General features: G+C 48.6%; 2 protein-coding genes across 3 annotated transcripts in view; both read left to right on the top strand.

The window, feature by feature from the left end:
• PPP2R3C (protein phosphatase 2 regulatory subunit B''gamma) overlaps nt 1–4857 on the top strand; it is a 91775-nt gene extending 86918 nt beyond the window's left edge. For both annotated transcript variants that reach the window (XM_085627440.1, XM_085627439.1), the window contains one exon: nt 3616–4857. In XM_085627440.1, the coding sequence (XP_085483566.1) occupies nt 3616–3804 (189 nt within the window). In that variant the 3' untranslated portion in view covers nt 3805–4857. The remainder of the gene's footprint in view (nt 1–3615) is intronic.
• Nucleotides 4858–17431: 12574 nt separating this feature from the next.
• On the top strand, nt 17432–19132 carry LOC146799749 (elongation factor 1-alpha, oocyte form). Its single transcript, XM_085627443.1, has one exon. The coding sequence runs from the start codon at nt 17513–17515 to the stop codon at nt 18899–18901; it is 1389 nt and encodes a 462-aa protein (XP_085483569.1). The 5' UTR covers nt 17432–17512; the 3' UTR covers nt 18902–19132.
• The last annotated feature ends 271 nt before the right edge of the window (nt 19133–19403 follow it).

Raw genomic sequence — 19403 nt, 5'->3', positions numbered from 1 at the left:
GGGACTGGCTTTCCTTGGCTTCTGTGTTCTGGTGGACGGCTCGGTCCGTCCTCCGTCTCTCTCTCTTTTTCTTTTCTTCCTGGTTCCACTTCTTCGTGGGTCAGTGTGTGTGTTTTTCCGGCCCGGCCCCTCCTTTGGGGTGTGTCCTGGCCCTCCTTGGCCTCTGCCTTCGTCTGGCATCTGGCTTGTCCTGGGTGCGCTATTCCGTGGTGTTGCCTGCTGCTGGCTGCGCATGCGGGCCTGCTTGTTCTAATCTGCCGTTGTGGTCTTTGATGTGTTCCCTTGTGCCCCTGCCTCTGTGTAACGCCCTGAACGTCTCAGGATCGTTTAACAGACACGATAATGAGAACGCAACCACTTGTGAAGGTTTAGTTATTTTAATGAAGGCAAAAATAATACAAGGAATAAACAAAGGTTATAGTCACTGGAATCCTCCAGGCTAAGTACGTTACCAGCCCACAGCACGGATGGTCCTAACCGTCCTCTGCATATACGCCGATCCCGGCGTATGCCAACAGAGGGCAGAAATGAAATGGCCGACAATGCCAATCGGTAGGCTGTGAGGGGCACGAAGAGTGTTGGGGAGAATCGAGGAGTCAGGGAAACACCCAGCCGGGGTCTCTACCTGAAGGGAGCAGCCGCTCAACCTCTTCCTCAGACTGCACCGGGACGCGGAGTCACCTCCTGGTGATGCGTCACCGATACCCCAATCACAAGCAAAGAAGACTGAACCGAGAGCAGCCGCTCGATCGATCCTGTGGACTTCCGAGTCTGTAACGCGGCAAACACCTCCTGGTGTGCGTTACAGCTGGCAGTCCCTGTATCTCTGGTCGGGCTGGGAGTTACGACTCCAACCAGCAAAAGCGCCACTGCGCTTTGACTCAGCCGAGTCAAAAAGCGAAGCTCAATGGTTATCCGGTAGAGCTTCCGGGTCCTTCACAGGTGACGATGGGGCAAGACACGGCCCAGGGAGTAACGACTCGACCTACCTCCGTTCTTGCCTTACTGGAGCACCACTCCGGAACACTGCTCTTCACTAAGCAGGTACGTCGGTGTAAACACAATATCCGACAGCGTTGTACCTCCCGGTTCCTCCCTTTATAGGGCGTGTTTTCCTTGAGTTATGTAACAGCTCTCCTGTTTACATAAGGGCGTGTTTGCCTTGAGTTATGTAACAGCTCTCCTGTTTACATAAGGGCGTGTTTTCCTTGAGTTATGTAACAGCTCTCCTGTTTACATAAGGGCGTGTTTGCCTTGAGTTATGTAACAGCTCTCCTGTTTACATAAGGGCGTGTTTTCCTTGAGTTATGTAACAGCTCTCCTGTTTACATAACCTCTCAACCGCTAAGCATCCTGGGAGATGTAGTCCGTTTTCGCTGGTTACCGTTTTCCTCCCCTCGCATGACAGGAATTCTTGACACTCTGGTTCCACTGGGGCTTTGCGCAGCTGTCCCTTTCTTCTTCCGCCTGCGCTATTGGCGGTGGAGCCGTTCCTGCCTTGTCTGCTGCTTGCGGCCGAGGTGTGTTCCGCAATTTTCTGTCACTGTCTTATGTGTTTCTTATGGTGGGCCCTGCCTCCGGTTTTACCTCTTCTCCTTGGGGTTTGAGGTGGTCCTTGTGTTCCTTGAGGCTTTTCGGGCGCCGTCTACCCCTGTAGGGTGTTGGGCGGTTCTCCCTTGGTTGGGCTTAGGATATCCTGGCTCTTCCCCTCTTGTCCCTGTGACATGTTCCCAGCTGGGGCCCTGTGTCTCTCTTGGTGGGGAGGCTCTCTCACAGGCCCTCCTCCCTTCTGGGTAAGGCTAGGGTATCTACTCTACATTAAGGAATCTGCGGCTAGTAGTCTCTATCAGATGTACAAGTTACTTACCTTCGGTAACGATGTATCTGGTAGAGGCAATTCTAGCCGCAGATTCCTTCACGACCCGCCCTTCCTCCCCGTTCTGCGAGGATCCTCAGCTTGGTTTTCTGCGCTCGCCTCCCTCTGGGTGGCTTGTCTTCTGTGGGTGTCTTCTTCTTTTTCTTCCGGTTAGGCATCGCTCCAGCTGGTTTCTCTCCCATGTAGGGGCCTACTTTTGCTCTTTTCCCTCTGTGGTTAGAGTTTCTGATCCCCTTGAGGTCTTCTAAGTTGGGGATTCTTGTGCCTGTCCTTTGGCTTCCTGCTTCTTTCAGGGGATATGGGCCTCCTTTACAGTTTAGTCTGGGGGTGGATTGCTATTGCTCCTCTGTTCTGGGCTTGTGGCCCTTCCCTGTGTGGTTTGTGGTTGCAGGCTCTCTCTCGCTCTTTCTGTTACGGCGTTTTCACCTGCTTGTGCCCTCAGGATGGCTATCGCCTTGGCTTGCACGGTGGTTCCACGGAGTGGTGCTTTGCGCTTTCCCTGCTATGGCTTCACTGCTATGGCCTTCTGGTACTTTGGTGCCCACTATTGCTATCGCCTTGGCTTACACAGTTGTTCCTCACAGTGGTGCTCTGTTCTTTCCCTGCTCTGACTTTGCTGTTGTAACCTCCTGGTACCTTGGTGCCAACTGGTGCTGTTCCTCACCTTTTATTTCTGTCTGTTTTGTTTCTCTGGTTTTTTCGCACACTGTTCCCATGCTCCCCTCAGTTTTGTTGTGATGGCTCCGCGTTGTGGTGCGTAAAAGTTCTCCGAAGCAAACCATCGCCGGGATGGGGCTTCTGTGACCTCGCCGACGTCACGCCCGCGGAAGACGTCAGGGCGGAGTCGCGTGGTGCCGCCCCCTGGCGCTCAGCGATGCTGGGCAAGAAAGTTTTCCGAGTCCAGTCTCATGCCTGGGGATAATTCTACGTGAAGGAATCTGCGGCTAGAATCGTCTCTACCACATACATCGTTACCGAAGGTAAGTAACTTGTACATATGCATGAGACCCCTTCTGTAACTATGTGTGAGCCTGGGATTCTTGGTTACTGACACACTGCAGCATATTCTGACCACTGTAAGATTTTTTTAAAAGCAGTGTCATGTACAATCTATTTATAATTTGATACTACTACTGGACACAGCATAGACACTGAAACATTGCGCTGGGTATAAAGACTCGTGTTTGCAGAAACACTTTAAGACAAAAAAAGTGAGACTTGTGTATGAGAAGGGGCATGGGAGACCAGAGGCTGACTTGTTACTTTTTTAGTAGCCATATAATATAGTACAGGGCTAGCATCAAGGAACATCTCATATTACAAATGCAGTGGTGTCAGTGGCAGTAGCATCTCAAACGTGAGTGGTGTGGTTGGCATGCTGGGTGGGGGGGAAGGGGATGTCCGGTAGCAAAGCTGGGATCAGAACTCAGACCTGCCAGATTCCAAAGTCAGATTTCTTCTGTTACTGGTGTCAATTTTAGCACGTTTGCAGTTTATTTGTCCCCTCCCCAGCCAACGAATAACATATATTCTCAGCAGCTGTGCATGGAGAATCTTCCCACTATAGGTTTGCCTTCCCTTTGCACCAGGTGCTAGCTGCTCAGGTGTTTAACATGCACTGTTTCTTGATGTGTCAGTACAGGTGTTTCGAGTCCTAACTGATCATAGCCCTGCATGCACTGTTGCTGTAACCATCATAGTCCATTGTGAAATAATAATGTCTTTGTTGTTTATTCTAGGATGAAATCTTCGATATGGTAAAGCCCAAAGACCCGTTCAAGATCACCCTGCAAGATCTGATCCAGAGCGGCCAGGGAGACACGGTTAGCAGCATCCTCATGGACCTGACCGGCTTCTGGAGCTATGAGAACCGAGAGGTGCTGGTGGCCAATGACAACGACTCTACCAATGATCCAGAGGACTCTTAACCCAGAACTGTGATACGCAGACAGTCCCATCAATCTGCAGGATCTGATCTGGAGTGGACAGAGGGATGCCATGGGCAGCATCTTCATGGACCTGACCGACGTCTGGAGCTATGAGAGCTGAGAGGTACTGATGGCCACTGACAGCTCTACTACTGATCCCAATGTCTCTTGACTCGGAACTGTGATATTCTGCAGGATCTGATCCGGAGTGGACAGAAGGACACCGTGAGTAGCATCTTCATGGACCTGACCGACTTCTGGAGCTATGAGAGCCGAGAGGTGCTGTTGGCCAATGACAACAACTCTACCACTGATCCCAAGGACTCTTGACTCAGAACTGTGATGCGCAGGAAGACCCATCACCCTGTCTGCACAGAACAGGCTATACACAAGTCCTAACTCTGAGAGAGCCCAGTTGGACCCCATCACTCTGATAGAATAAACCAGATGACATGGGGCTCTGCCAGACACATATTTCTGTGTACACTGAACAGACTGTAGACCATTTCACTGGGGCATTTTCAGGTCAATAATCCACTGTATGCAGAACATACTGTAAATGGGCCCCAACGCATAGAGGACGTCAGCAGAGCGATGACACTGTGCACCTCAAATAAATGATACCAGGTGTGGGAGGAGTAGCCAGTCAGCATCCTGTGTACACTACACCAGCACCAGTTACCTTAACCCCTGATCATATCCTAGAGTCATCCTGTGTTTTTTCCTACTAATTCCATTAGGGTCCAACTTCAACAATTGATCGCTGAGTTCATATCCTGTGCCAGGACCAGAGGCAAGGATTATCTTGTCAACCTCCTTCACCACACAGCAGCAAAGTTACAGAAACATATCAAACAAACTACAATGACCTCACAGTGAAGCCAAAAACTACAAATGCCAAGCCATTACCAATCATTATATAGTTTCTACAGTTAATAGAACATCCCCGTCATCTTGGCTGCTTCTTTCTTTGCTGCTCTGCATTCACTGTCATGGGCTTGGCTCGGTTTTGTGTTTTCTTATGTAAAATGCTGTTGGTTTATGTCATTCTAATATTGTTCACGTTTGTTTCTGGTAGTTGACACTGGCCTATGAGGGGCACTTGAGTACAAGAGTAGCAGCACTGAGTTCCCATACCCGCCGGCACCTACTGAGTGTTAACGCGCCGCTTAGTCGCCCTTGTCCCTCCCATGCTTGGGCTCTAAAGAGTCTCTGTTATTTACCTCAAGGGACCTGTTGTGTAGGCCGGCTCTCTAGATTTTCATCAGGGAGTCATCCTCATGTTATCTTGAGGATGGTTTTTGGGTAGCTGTAGATAACAACGCCATTGCACTTGAATTGAAACTGTCAAGCGAACAACTACAATCCCGTGCACAACCGTGGGATGATTGTGGTTCCAATGTGGCTAAGCCACAGTTTCCACTGCAGACTCCAAGGAGTGAAAGCTAAGGCCAGAGCAGTCACTGCATGCGTAGGTTTTTGAGAGATTAAAAGACTGCTTTTCTTGGCAGATCCATAGTCGTCGATCCCCAGGCATGAGAGTGCTGGTAATGTTGATTCTGATAAGGCAAAGATCAATAGTCCTGGCAGCTGATGCAACAGGCATTCAGAAAAAAATGGGGGCATAGTATGATGAACTGAATTTGAGTTCTGTTGGGTCTTTTTCCGTTTTTTAATGTTAGTCTTGAGGACGTCATACATCTTAGATCGACTAAATGGTTCCCTTCCACAGCTGTAGTGGCTTAAATCCACACACTGCTCAGGACATCCTCTGATAAAGTACACAACCATCTGAGTGTTGGAATCCTTCTCTGGAGGGTTGTGTAGCGATTACTTCCAAAATGTGGAGTTTTATTGACAAGTTCTCACAACACCCCAAGAAGAGAACAGATAGGTCGTGGAAAGCTTTTGAAGACAAGCTCTTGGATCTGCGTGGGCCCTTCACTAAGATCCTTTACATTGTAAGAAGTGCGTGGCAAACCAACTAACCCTGTGGAACCTGGGCTAACTAATCTATGTATAAAATTAGTCCCTTCAGGACTGATTGGCATGTAGGCTATTTAGCACAATAAAGCATAAGCCATTATTGGCAGAATTTCAAGAGCAATATTTTTTATCAGTCTTTTTGATGTGTCCTCATTGTACATCAGTTTTTAGGTCTCGGCTAGCGATGGCTGCGCTTGCGCAGTCTCGCTCGCGAGAGATAATGACTTGGGAGAAGAGGGGCTTGCACCCGCCCCTCTTCTACCCTGTTCTCCATTGGCTGGCCTAGTAAATGCTGGCCAGCCATTGGAGAAGAGGTCCCGTCACTCCAATCATGCCCCGTCCTTTTCGGATCGGGGGGCGTGTTTTTTGCGAAAAGTCTCCGGGAGGAGACAACAGCAAAACACGCCCCCGAATCCGAAAAGGAGGCTGCGTTTCTCCGAGGCAGTTCTTCTCTGCCTCGGAGAAAGGCGGTGGTGTCCCGGCGTTGCTCCCTCACCTGATCTCCTTGTTCGTAAAAAGACCGACTCTCTCCAGCGAATATTCTTAACTCCACTTCTAGGTATTTTGAAAATACACACGGTACACACATGACACGTTAAGTAATGTAAACCCATATCCAGTAAACTTACCATCTTGATTTTCGGGCAGTCGATATTCCGATCGCGATATTTTTGCATGTCGATTTGAGAAGCTCGATATTCTGGCAACAAACCTTCCAGGTGTGCTCGGCCCCTCATTTGACCCACTGGACAGCGAACATCTACACGGCACCGGTCTCTTCATCGCCGCGTCCCTGCACCTCTGCACAATGGAGATTTCCTCGGCGCCCGCATTCCAGACCAAAAAAAAACCTCGCGAAATAGCTCAACCACTTCCTTTACTCTACTCCCTAAACGTCATCATATATTTATCTTTTTTTTTTTTAAGTTAAAAGGGTCTCTTTGTATGGACTGTGTCAGGGGCAGGGCCGCCCCCTTCCCGCATGACGTCATGCCGCTGTGAAGGAGGCAGGGAGGGGATTTTTGATTTGAGGGACGCTTGAGAGAGCTGGCTTTATGGCGAATGGACACTTTGTTGCTGCTGGACAAGCTACCAGAGAAAGCAGGGGAGGAAACCTATAAGGTAAACTTTATTGTGCCAATGTTTGTTTCACAGACCGAGATAATCCTCTGACAGGCCATGTGCTGCGTGTGTGTGTATTTTTCTGCCAGGTAGTCTGTGAGCATTCGCAAATAACTGTTGTACGTACGGTGGCTCCATCGCGCCTACTTGGGAGCCTGGGTGGGTGGGCCGTCGTGAGCGTGGCAGTAAACATTTTACAGGAGTAAAGTGTTCAGTTAAGGATGCTCGCTTTACACGTGACGTCGACCCTGAGGTTTAACAATTAGGGGTTAAAAAGGGGGTATTAAGGGAATCTACACTGTACGTTGTGTCGTAGTCTGCTGACGCTGAGGAGATGGGGTTCGGTCCAGCAGTGAGATGCGCCCGTGGGGCCGTGGGCACGTTACAATGGGCTTTGCTACTCCCAGACCGTGCTCTCTGGTGTTGTGATCCCTCTCCCAGGAGTGATCCCTCTCCCAGGATTCATGACGATTGCTCATCTTGGCGGCTGACCGTTCACAGGCGCCCTCACTCGAAGCGTCTACCACCATGAAGTCTTCTGTGATGTATACCCGCTCCCTACTACGCTCACACACAAAACCTACGTCAATATTTTTGTACCCAATGAGCTTGCTTCATGCGAGGCACAAATAGAGAGGCGGGAGCATTCTCGTTTTTAACTTGAGAGCTTACTATGTATATTGTGTTCCACGCGGTTTGCCCTAGAATCTGTGCTCCCATCAGCCACGCGTAACCTTCCAGATGCGTTCGAAGGCATTGGGCATTGCAGCTGCACTTCAGCGACATGTAGGCACTATGGAAACACTGAAACACGTTTTGATAATATGACCGAAATTAGCTTACATGTTTTAGACCAGGCAGTACAAGCAAGCAGCATCTATTCTAGACCACATGTGTCTCCCATTAACCCTTACTAATCCAGTCAAACCGTGAGGGGGCGGGGCATGGGGGTTGGGCTGGAAGTGTTGAAGAGCTGAAACCTGATGTTCCCTCCCTGAAGGCAGTAAGAATCGTAATGCTTTTGTGCACCTCCGGTGATTTGCGGTCTTGTATTTCTTCCACAACTATGTTGCCAGTGCCCAACCACCCACGGCTGGGCATGCCAGGAGCCTCCATGTCCCCATGAATATCACGTTGTTTCAGCCCGATCGAGGAGACTTTCTGACTACATCTTCCAGAATGCATTGTGCTAAATGAAAACACAGGCCTAGAAACAGGGTTTCTGTTTCACTCGAACAGTTGTCTGGTAACACATCTTTCAAACACACCAAGTGGGGAGACATCTGTTATGTATGTTATACTCCCCTCTGGAATGTGTGTGAAGCCTGCATGTTACAGGTTTGATGCCAGGCTCGGTGGATTCAGCCTTTCAGCTTTCGGGGTTAATAAAGTGAGTGGTATTGTGTACACGTGGTATGTACAGTGACTCGAAATGTGGTAAAAAGCGCTATGTAAAACATTTTATCGGTATTAATAGAAATCGAGGCACAAAGGTGTGAGGGTATTGAACTTGTGGTGTACAGATTCAGTAGACTCCCACCACAGGCACCCAACCTGCTGAACTATCTCCCCTGCTTTACGATGATACTCCAACCTACTTGGAATACAGAAAGTTAATGGGTACAACCCGCATCATGGTTTACCAGCATTTTATGCCCCCCAGCGGCGCATAATAATATTGCAAGCCCCAAAGTCTTGTGTAGGAGGCCACATGTAATAATATCCTTTTAATATGCAAGCGGGGGCATTTCATCCCACTTAATAAGTGGTTTCCGTATCTGTCGAAAGAGTGTTCAAGTTGCCCCATGTCAGGATTGAGTGGTTTATTCAGTCCTTCTTTTCTTTCCATTCTGAGACTTTTTAGGTCTCGGCTAGCGATGGCTGCGCTTGCGCAGTCTCGCTCGCGAGAGATAATGAATTGGGAGAAGAGGGGCTTGAACCCGCCCCTCTTCTCCCCTGTTCTCCATTGGCTGGCCTAGTAAATGCTGGCCAGCCATTGGAGAAGAGGTCCCGTCACTCCAATCATGCCCCGTCCTTTTCGGATCGGGGGGCGTGTTTTTTGCGAAAAGTCTCAGGGAGGAGACAACATCAAAACACGCCCCCGAATCCGAAAAGGACACTCCCTTTCTCCGAGGCATTTCTGCTCTGCCTCAGAGAAAGGCGGTGGTGTCCCGGCGTTGCTCCCTCACCTGATCTCCTTGTTTTTCTTTGTTAAAGGAGGCATCACTTTCCTGTCACAGACGCCGCACCTCTGGCCCTCTCCCCCATCAAGTTACAGGCATACTTAATACGCGCAGTGTCGGATATTGTGGGATGGCCCAAGACCTCATGAGTCATATTTTAACTCGGCACGAGATATTAAGGAAAAGCTTTGAAACCACGGAAATGTCACACAAAAGCACACATGCTTGTCTGAACTTTGCAGCTATGGGCCCCCGGCCATGGCCTTCTTAATTGACTCCGCCACATCATTGAACGATTTTATCCGTAATTCTACATTTCATGAAGTCAATTAAACAAAGGAACGTAAAATGTATCAACGCCTCTAAGCCTTTACTCGTATCTCCTCGCCCTCCTTTCATCGGAGAGCTTTCCCATTCCAAGATGGCCGCGGTCTACGTCAGGTCGGATGCTTTATTTGAGTCCTTCTTATACGTCACCCGTTTTGTGTAATTTAGCTCCTAAGGCTCGCCGTCCCTTGGTTACACCTGCAAAGAGTCCTTAGCGACCGCCCGGGATGGTGCTTCGAGTCTCTGGGTTCACTCTATCCCAGAGGGCGGCCCGGGCAGAATCTAGGGGTGACATGGGGCTGCTCTGCCGGGTGACCACCACGGACCTGTGCGCAACCTAGGTCCTCGATGCCGGCCTCAGTAAGTGGAATCTCATGCTTCTCTGCAGTGACCTGCACATGTTCTGTATTGTTTAATCCATTTTATTTAAAAGGAAAATGTGAGTAACCCCGTCTTATTTCCGTCGGTAAACAGGTATGTAACCCCTACCAAACGTGCGGCATCATAAACAAGCTCTGGATTTTTATCGCACTGTCCTTTGCTGACTGCGCTGTTTAAGCCCAAACCTACTATGATACAAGCATTTACAATGCAACGGTCTCGGCATTGTTAAAGTTAGAGCTATTGGCATTGCTCATGACAATGCCGTTTCTTTAAATGTTTTAGAAACATAAACAAAAATAATGTCATGAGCAATGCCAATAGCTCTAACTTTACCAATGCCGAGACCATTGCATTGTAAATGCTTGTTACCATAGCTAGAAATATTATCAACCACATATGAATGTGTTTCCATTCATTGTTTTTTTTTTTACATTCTTTCATTTTTCAAAGCATCAATTATAACTCTAATGTGCAATATCTAAATAATGTCAAGTGCTTAAGTACATTGGTTACACAACATTTTACGAAAACACTGTCCATTGTAAGTATTTAACAGGGGTCAATACACGTTTCTCTACTCTGATGTAGTTCAGTATATAAAAGTTCGATGGTCACATTTGTTTGCATACCTAAAATGTTGTTTTATAAATGGAATCGATCTTTCCTATCGGTTTGTATCTTTCTGGATGAACTCCTCAAGGAACGAGGTTTGCAATTTAGTTGTGTCTGGGCGCGCAGGTGACTACAGAAGCAAACGTATATAAAGAATAATGACTGCCAACACCACCATGGAGCCCTTAGCATAGTAGAGAAAATAGAAGGCACCTGCTGCACATACCAAACAAGACCGTTATAAGATCACGGATGTTGGGCCACTAGCTCTTAGGATTGAACTTGAGGGGAATCACAAGTTCAACTACCGGTGAGCTAACAATTTTGGAAGCCTGCCATTAATTTTTTCTCCTACACTCCACAGGTGATTTCAGATAGTCCAATCTAACTGTGTCCTGATGAGGCCGCAGAGCGGCAGTCGAAACACGTCAACTTTTTTTATTCCTTGAGGAGTTCATCTAGATAGATAAAAATGGATAGGAAAGATTGATTCCATTTATAAAAATGATCTTTTGGGAATAGAAACCAACATGACCCTTGGACTTTTATATGTCAAAACTACCTCAGGGTATATTTATGGACACTAGGGAAACATGCATACATCCCGTTGAAGGCTTACAATGGGCTGCATTTTTCCTAAAATGCTGTGTAATTACTGTACTGAAGGACTTGCACTTTTTTGCTATTCTAATTATAATAATAACATGCTTTTACATTTTGAAAAAAAGAAAAAAAATATTTTCTAATGAAAAAACAACAGTATGTGGTCGATAATGTGTTCAGCTCTGAAAACAATTGATGTGCAAAGAGGACATACTGAAAAGATTGGCACAAACTATGGTGGTAAAGATTTTTTTTTTTATATTTTGCCAATAATGTCTTATGGTTTATTGTGCTGAATTACCTACAACTAAGACCCTTCAAATGGCATACCTGGGTGAGTAGAAGGGCATGCCTATGAACCCAGATGTGCTGGTGGGGTGAGTACAGCATTCAACTGGGCAGGTCTAACTGTGCCAGCTCGTCTGAGCACCAATGCTCTTTTACTCTCAGGGTAGATCCAAAACTTGGGGAGTTAGCTACCTCTGATGCAGATACCTCGGCGAAAGAGATGCTTTTTTGAGGCGCTTTTGTGAAGGAACTGGCAAGATTCTTTAGCACATTTGCAGCTCTGGATAGGGTTCAGACCCCATTCAAAAAGGTCTGCAACCAGCCTAATTCTGGAGCAACTGTACCAGGCTGAGGGTGCTCGCCTGGCCAGTCCTCTTTCCAGGGGGCATGCAGATGTGGAGAATGGTAGATCGTTACCGTGGCAATGCTTTATACCGCTGCAGACCCAGGGGTGGTCAGCCAGATTTGGAAAAGTAACAAAGTTAAAAGCTTGACCCTTACCTCTGTGTTCTTAATAGAACTGAAAATTCTTAGTCATGATAGCTAGAATTGTATTAATTTCTATATACATTTGTGTATGGGAGTCCTTGAAGGCCGATAACGATATGTATGCAGATAACAAAATATCTCTGGTCTTAGGAGTGTGGAACAGACAATGATCAATTACGCACTGCTCCCAGCGATGGTACAAAACACAAGATTATTGATAGAACTGCTTTTACTTTACATGTTGCGATACCAAGTTATAACCTGATCATGTCTAGTAGCAGTGAAGCCCTTAATCAGAACGAAGTCCTTTCCACATACAAATTAATGTTGTAAAGTTAGGTAGTGGAATAAGGATGGGAATTATCTCCCTTGAAATTATGCCAGTATTGATCAGAAGTGCCCTAGGTTGAATCTGAACCCCCACCCACTGAGCTAAAAGAAACATTATGGAATTTGGTGGAGGAAGAAAGAGGTCCGCTGGTGTGAAGAACTTTTCCTGACCTGGAAGCATTCGACACAGCAGTCCAGATCAGAGTGCGAGTGAATACTTTCTCAGATAACAATGGCAGGTATTGGACGTACTTTGAACATCGTGCTGTGTCCCCTTTCAACGTGAGAGCCCGATTGTGAGCTCAGAAAAAAAAATTACCAATGGGCGTCAAGAATGACCCCACACTGGGAGCGCTCTGGTCCCCTTAGATAAGGCTTTTCACTCTAAGGTATTTGTGTATCTCCTTCTAGAGCACACCTTCATCTCTTATTATAGCCTGCTGCTGAGAGCTATCCCAGTTGTTAAAGGGCTTGCACTTGAGTTAATAGCCAGAGCCACAGGTGAAGTCCTATCACGAAGGTGACGGCCTTGAGCCCCTCAATGGTCTGCAGTGCAACTCTCAACACTCAAATTCCAATATGACGTTGATGGAAGGTGTCTGTAAAAGGTTGTTGTGAGCCCTAGTGTACCCCAATATAGGCCTAGGAAGCTGCACGACCTTTTACCTACAGTTGTCCTACCTTGCTCTACATAACTGCTCTAGCGCTGACCTTTTGCCTAGTTATAGGCCCAATAAATGTGGTGTGGTTTTCTCCAAAAAGTAGCCTCATTTATTATGCATGCGGATTCTTAGTATCTCACAGCACGATTACCATGTTCTGTATAATAACTCTGGACAAAAGTCACTGCTATCATCATCCTTGGACGACAGGCCCACAGTACCATTACACATCTAGGTAAACCCCCTGAGGGTACCTTTTGGGCATATAAGAACCACATCTTTGGTGGGCAAACCAGAGGAGAAGCTTCCATGCTGACATTAGACGCTGAAGTCCTTCGACGCAGAAACTCCAGCACGTAGTGGTCTGACATCCCTTGCGGAGTGTTTAACTCGAGACCAAGACAGGGTCCTTCATTCGCTCCCATCAGGTAATGGGATTGGCTCTCTCCTAGGGGATTTTGGGCTCTACGCCTACATACATGCTAGGTACACTTAGCTATTGTTTGCATCTTAGGAGTACGCTTGATCATTGCAGTGTATCTATATGCCTGAATATATTCACTGTTCTAGCACAATGGTAGAATTCTACCTTGTATTTACTCTGCCGGTGCTTGCAATCGTATATATCGGTTTCTGTCTAATGGTTGTCTCAGCACAAGTATTTTATACTAGAATGACGCTGGTTCAATAACTGCTTATTGAAAACTTCCTCATCGTTTATTTTAGATTTCTCTCTGAGAAGAAGTGAGCCTGAGTGACTGAACGAAAAGTACTGCACTGTTTCCACGATCCCTGAAGGATCAAGGGTTGTCATGTTCGATAGTTGCCAGAAAATAGTCGCTCCTTGGTAAGGTTATGGGGCTTATAGTGGCACTGTGAGCTAGCTGGTCTAAAGGATAACATATCTTTTGGGGGTGTCTGGAGTCAGTCTGGACACCGAACCCTTAGTTTATGTTGTCTAAACGTGCAGATCCTATATAGATTTATAGGAACTACATGACATGGTTTGGACATTGTCCCATAAAGGGTAAATGACAGATCTGGAATTCTTGATCTCAAAAAGAATTCCCAGTGGGTTGTGTGAATGTTTTCCACCACTTGAATATGATGTGCCTGAGTTGGCCACTACTTAATGGCGGCAGCACGCCAAAGGCAAGCCGTCTGCGACTCGACTAGCGCCAGTGACCCTGGTTCTCTGACCCACCTCCACTACAACTCCAGCACCCTCCACAATCTCAAACCCGGATGTAACAACAACTGCAAGATCTCGATGCCGACCAACACCCATGGCCCCCTCTTCTGTTGACGCTGCCGCTGCACCTTCACCTACCTCTGTACTCCAGCACGTTCCCTACACAAGCATGCAATAGAAATCTGGGACCTCCTCAACACCTACTCGCCCGACGTCACGTTCCTCACGGAAACCTGGACCAACCCCAACTCGGCACCCGACATCGACACCGCCATTCCAGATGGACACAAGATCTTGCATAAGGACTGCCCCACCCGTCCAGGAGGAGGCATCGCCGTTGTTCACAAAACACCCTCCGCATAACCACCCTCCTGGACGACACAACAAACCTCATGGAGCACCTCTACTTCCAGATCCAGACCAACCCCAAAACGACTCTCTGCGGGACCCTCATCTACAGGCCAACTGGCCGCCCGCCGTGCCTCCTTTACCGACGCCATCACTGACTTCTTTGCATCTCATGCCCTCGCATCCTCAGACTACATCCTACTCGGAGACTTAAACTTCAACCTGGATAACTACGACGACTCAAACACTGCCCCCATCCTAGAGAATCTCCCCATCTTAGGACTAAACCGCCCCATGCACAAAGTGGGGCACATACTCGACCCAGTCTTCACCGGAAGAAACAGCGTCTCCTACAACCACACCACAGGACCTCTGGACAGATCACCACTGCATCCACTTCTCCTTTTAAAAAAAAACATACACCAGCACGCCCACCTCCTCCCTCGCAGAAGTTGGAACAAAGTCACCAAAGACCAGCTCACCAGCACCCTCCCACTGACCACGTCAGACACAAACACTGTGTCACTGAACCTCCACCGATTGATCACGAACTGCACCAACACACTTGCCCTCTCAAGAAAGCTACTGGGAGACAAATCAAGAAAGCAAGCTGGTTCAGGCCTGCACTCCAAGAATCCAGATGCTCCTGCAGACGACTCGAAAACACATGGAGGAACAACAAAACCCCAGAAACATGTGCCGCTTACAAAGCAGCCACCACCACACACCACCAACTCATCAAATCCACAAGGAAGAAATCCCTCCAAGACAGAATCCTTACAAATACACACAACACCAAAGAGCTCTTCTCCACCATAAAGAAATTCGCCAAAACCTGCAACAGACTCAGCACTTTCTTCTACCATAAGATTAAGGTTATCTACGACAACCAAGACTACCTCACCTCTCCAGCCCCCCCATGCAACGTCACCCAACAGACCCTGCTCAAATGGATCCCGCTCATGACAGAAGACACCTCAACGACCATGAAAAGCATCCACTCTGGAGCACTATCAGACCCCTGCCCACACATCTCCCACAGAGCTGCCTCTGCCATCGCACCTGAACTACCTCAGACGATCAACTGCTCCTTCGAGACCGCCACCCTCCCCGATGGCTGGAAACATGCTGAAGTCAACCCCTCCTGAGGAAACCCTCCGTGGACCTGACGGACCTCAAGAACTTCAGGCCCATCTCCCTGCTTATCAACACAACTGGAGCGTCAGGGGGAAAAAGTCAAGCCACCCCCCACTCAACAACCTATAAACTATAAGCATGGCTTTTCATGATTGAACATGGTTTGATTGAAACCATTTGTAATTGGGACAGCTTACAGCACTAAATAAAGTTATGTTGAGCGAGTAAGCTGCACCGTGTTTTAATGGTGGGAATTGAATTTATATTCTCACGGGGTCCAGTGGGCACTTGTAGTGATATTGTGCACTGACAGTTCATTTATATTGAGTTTTCACTGTCTCTTCCCTTTTCCTTCAGGTTTTTGAGATTTTCACGATAGAACACACACTTTTTTCTTTCATATGGGGAGAGAGCAACCGATGATGATAAGTGGGTATGCTAGTGAGTACCAATCAGCAACCCCCTTGGTGTTACGACCGTGAGGTGCACTCTCTCTTGTCCCACACTTTTTTCACGTTTGGGTGGGATGGTCCTATGTTGTACTGACATTTGTGTTATAAAGAAAACACTACGACACTTTGATTAGCGATACGGATCACTATCACGATATGGATCAGTATAGAAAAAAATTGGAAGCCCCTCTAGTGTCTAGCTCCTTTTTAAAAATAAGTGTTTGAGTCTAGCCATCTCCCTGCTTCCCTTCGCTGCCAAGGTCATCAAAAAGGCCGTCAACACCCAGCTAGCAAACTTCATCGAAGCTAACAAAATCCTGGATATCTCCCAATCCGGATTCTGAAGCAACCACAGCACCAAGACCACCATACTTGCCGCCACCGGCGACATCCGCTCCCTCTTCGACCGGAGCAAAACAGCAGCCCTCCTCTTCCTGGACCTCTCGACTGCATTCAACACCGCTTCCCACCGCACCCTAGCCACCAGACTCCATGACATCGGCATCCGCGGAAAGGCCCTCAACTGGATACATTCCTTCCTCACTGGCATAACTCAGCAGGTCAGACTCCCTCCCTACCTCTCGGAACCGACAGAGACCAACTGTGGCGTGCCCCAGGGCTGTTTCCTCCGCCCTACCCTCTTTAACGTCCAAATGGCCCCCCCCCCCAACCATTGTCAGGAACGACTGGCTCAACATCGTCTCTTATGCCAACGACACCCAGCTGATCCTCTCCCTCCCCACCAAACAACTTCCAAGAAGGGATAAAAGCCGTCACCACCTGGATGAAGAACAGATCTTGAAACTCAACTCAGAAAAGACAGAAGTCCTCATCCTTGGCTCCATCCCCTCTGCATGGAACGACTCCTGGTGGCCGTCCCCCCTCGGAAATCCCTCCACCCCGATGGACCATGGATGAAACCTCAGTATCATACTAGACTCATCGCTCACAATGAACCACCAGATCAACGCCGTTTCCTCGACCTGCTTCAACACCCTCCGCATGCTTCGAAAAACATTCAGATGGATTCCAACTCGAATCTAGAGAAACAGTCACACATGCACTCATCAGCAGCAGACTGGACTATGGCAATGCTCTCTACGCCGGAATCAATAAGAAACTCCTCTGCGAACTCTAGACTGTCCAGAACGCCTCAGCCAGACTGATCCTCGACATCTCCTGTCGCAGTCACATCACCCAACACCTGCGCAATCTCCACTGGCTCCCAGTCAAAAGAAGAATCACCATCAGACTCCTCAATCACGTATACAAGGCCCTTCGCAACACCGGATCCGCATACCTGAACAGTCACCTCTCCTTCCATGCACCTAAAAGACACTTCCGATCAGCCCAGCTCTCTCTGGCCACCGTCCCTTGTGTCAACAAGAATAGGATGGAAGGAAAGTCCTTCTCCTACCTCGCAGCCAAAGCCTGGAACAGCTTAACCATCCACCTCTGGCAATCTCCCACATTGCCGCTGTTCAGGAAGGACCTCAAGACCTGGATCTTGCTCTGCACATCCGCCCGCGGCGCCTCCAGACCTGAGAGCAGCGCAGCCCGATCCGGGAGACACCAGCACAGTACTCTGCCGCAATGGGAAAGGAAAAGATCCACATTAACATCGTGGTTATCGGCCATGTGGACTCCGGCAAGTCCACCACCACCGGCCACCTCATCTACAAGTGTGGGGGCATCGATAAGAGAACCATCGAAAAGTTCGAGAAGGAGGCAGCCGAGATGGGCAAAGGATCTTTCAAGTACGCCTGGGTGTTGGATAAGCTCAAGGCGGAGAGGGAACGTGGTATCACAATCGACATCTCCCTCTGGAAGTTCGAGACTGCCAAGTATTACATCACCATCATCGATGCCCCCGGGCACAGGGATTTCATCAAGAACATGATCACCGGCACCTCGCAGGCTGACTGTGCGGTGCTGATTGTTGCTGGCGGCGTGGGTGAGTTTGAAGCTGGTATTTCCAAGAACGGACAGACCCGCGAGCACGCCCTTCTGGCCTACACCCTGGGGGTGAAGCAGCTGATCATTGGTGTGAACAAGATGGACTCCACCGAACCCCCCTACAGCCAGAAGCGTTTCGAAGAAATCACCAAGGAAGTCAGCACCTACATCAAGAAAATCGGTTACAACCCAGCCACAGTGGCATTTGTGCCAATCTCCGGCTGGCATGGGGACAACATGCTCGAGCCCAGCACTAACATGGCCTGGTTTAAGGGCTGGAAGGTTGATCGTAAGGAGGGATCCGCCGCTGGGGTCACCCTGCTCGAAGCCCTAGACTCAATCATCCCGCCTACCCGTCCCACCGACAAGCCCCTGCGTCTGCCCCTGCAGGACGTCTACAAGATAGGAGGTATTGGCACAGTCCCAGTGGGCCGTGTGGAAACTGGTATCATTAAGGCTGGCATGGTGGTGACCTTTGCCCCCAGTAACGTAACCACTGAAGTTAAGTCTGTGGAGATGCACCACGAGGCGCTGGTGGAGGCTCTCCCAGGTGATAATGTTGGCTTCAACGTGAAGAACGTGTCTGTGAAAGATATCCGAAGAGGGAATGTAGCCGGTGACAGCAAAAACGATCCTCCGATGGAGGCTGGTAGCTTCACAGCTCAGGTCATTATTCTGAATCACCCTGGCCAGATCAGCCAGGGATACGCCCCTGTGTTGGATTGCCACACCGCTCACATTGCCTGCAAATTCGCTGAGCTGAAGGAAAAAATCGACAGACGATCTGGCAAGAAGCTTGAAGATAGCCCCAAAGCACTCAAGTCTGGAGATGCAGCCATTGTGGACATGATTCCAGGCAAACCCATGTGTGTGGAGAGCTTCTCCAACTACCCTCCTCTTGGTCGTTTTGCTGTCCGCGACATGAGGCAGACGGTAGCTGTCGGAGTTATCAAGGCGGTTGAGAAGAAGGCTGCCAGTGCTGGCAAAGTCACCAAGTCCGCAATCAAGGCCTCTGGCAAGAAGTAGCGCCAGCCACACCCAGCTGCCCTAATGGCACTGGGTATCCAGAATCCTCTGGTCTCGGATCGCCACCTGCACTCTATGATCAGGGACTGGTTACTGAGCATTAGGGTCCATCACAAGAGCCTCCGCAGGAAAGGGAGGCTGGACTTGGCGCTTGTTCTGATGTTCTAATATTTTGTGACTTACATTCTGGTTATTCCCCGTCTGTGATTTCTGAATAAAATATTGGCACAACTCCAAAAAAAAAAAAAAAAAAAAAAAAAAAAGACCTGGATCTTTCGATGACCCCAGCACTCTTCGGAGCTGACCCCTTTCCCCCCCAGCTCCTTGATGCCCTCACAGGTGAGTAGTTGCGCTTCACCAACCCTGATTGATTGATTGGTGAGCAGTAACCCTGCACGCAGCTAGTTAGGGTCATTCAGCTCTGCATAGCATCCTCTGTGCCGGAAGTGACGTGCGAGGTGTCTATACATGTGCCACCCCAGCGCTGACACGTCAGTTCCTT

The sequence above is a fragment of the Triturus cristatus genome, chromosome 9 (genome assembly GCF_964204655.1).
Source record: "Triturus cristatus chromosome 9, aTriCri1.1, whole genome shotgun sequence".
In the NCBI taxonomy this organism is placed as follows: domain Eukaryota; kingdom Metazoa; phylum Chordata; class Amphibia; order Caudata; family Salamandridae; genus Triturus; species Triturus cristatus.
The sequence above is the reverse complement of the archived record's forward strand: the minus strand, read 5'-3'. Positions and strand labels throughout refer to the sequence as shown.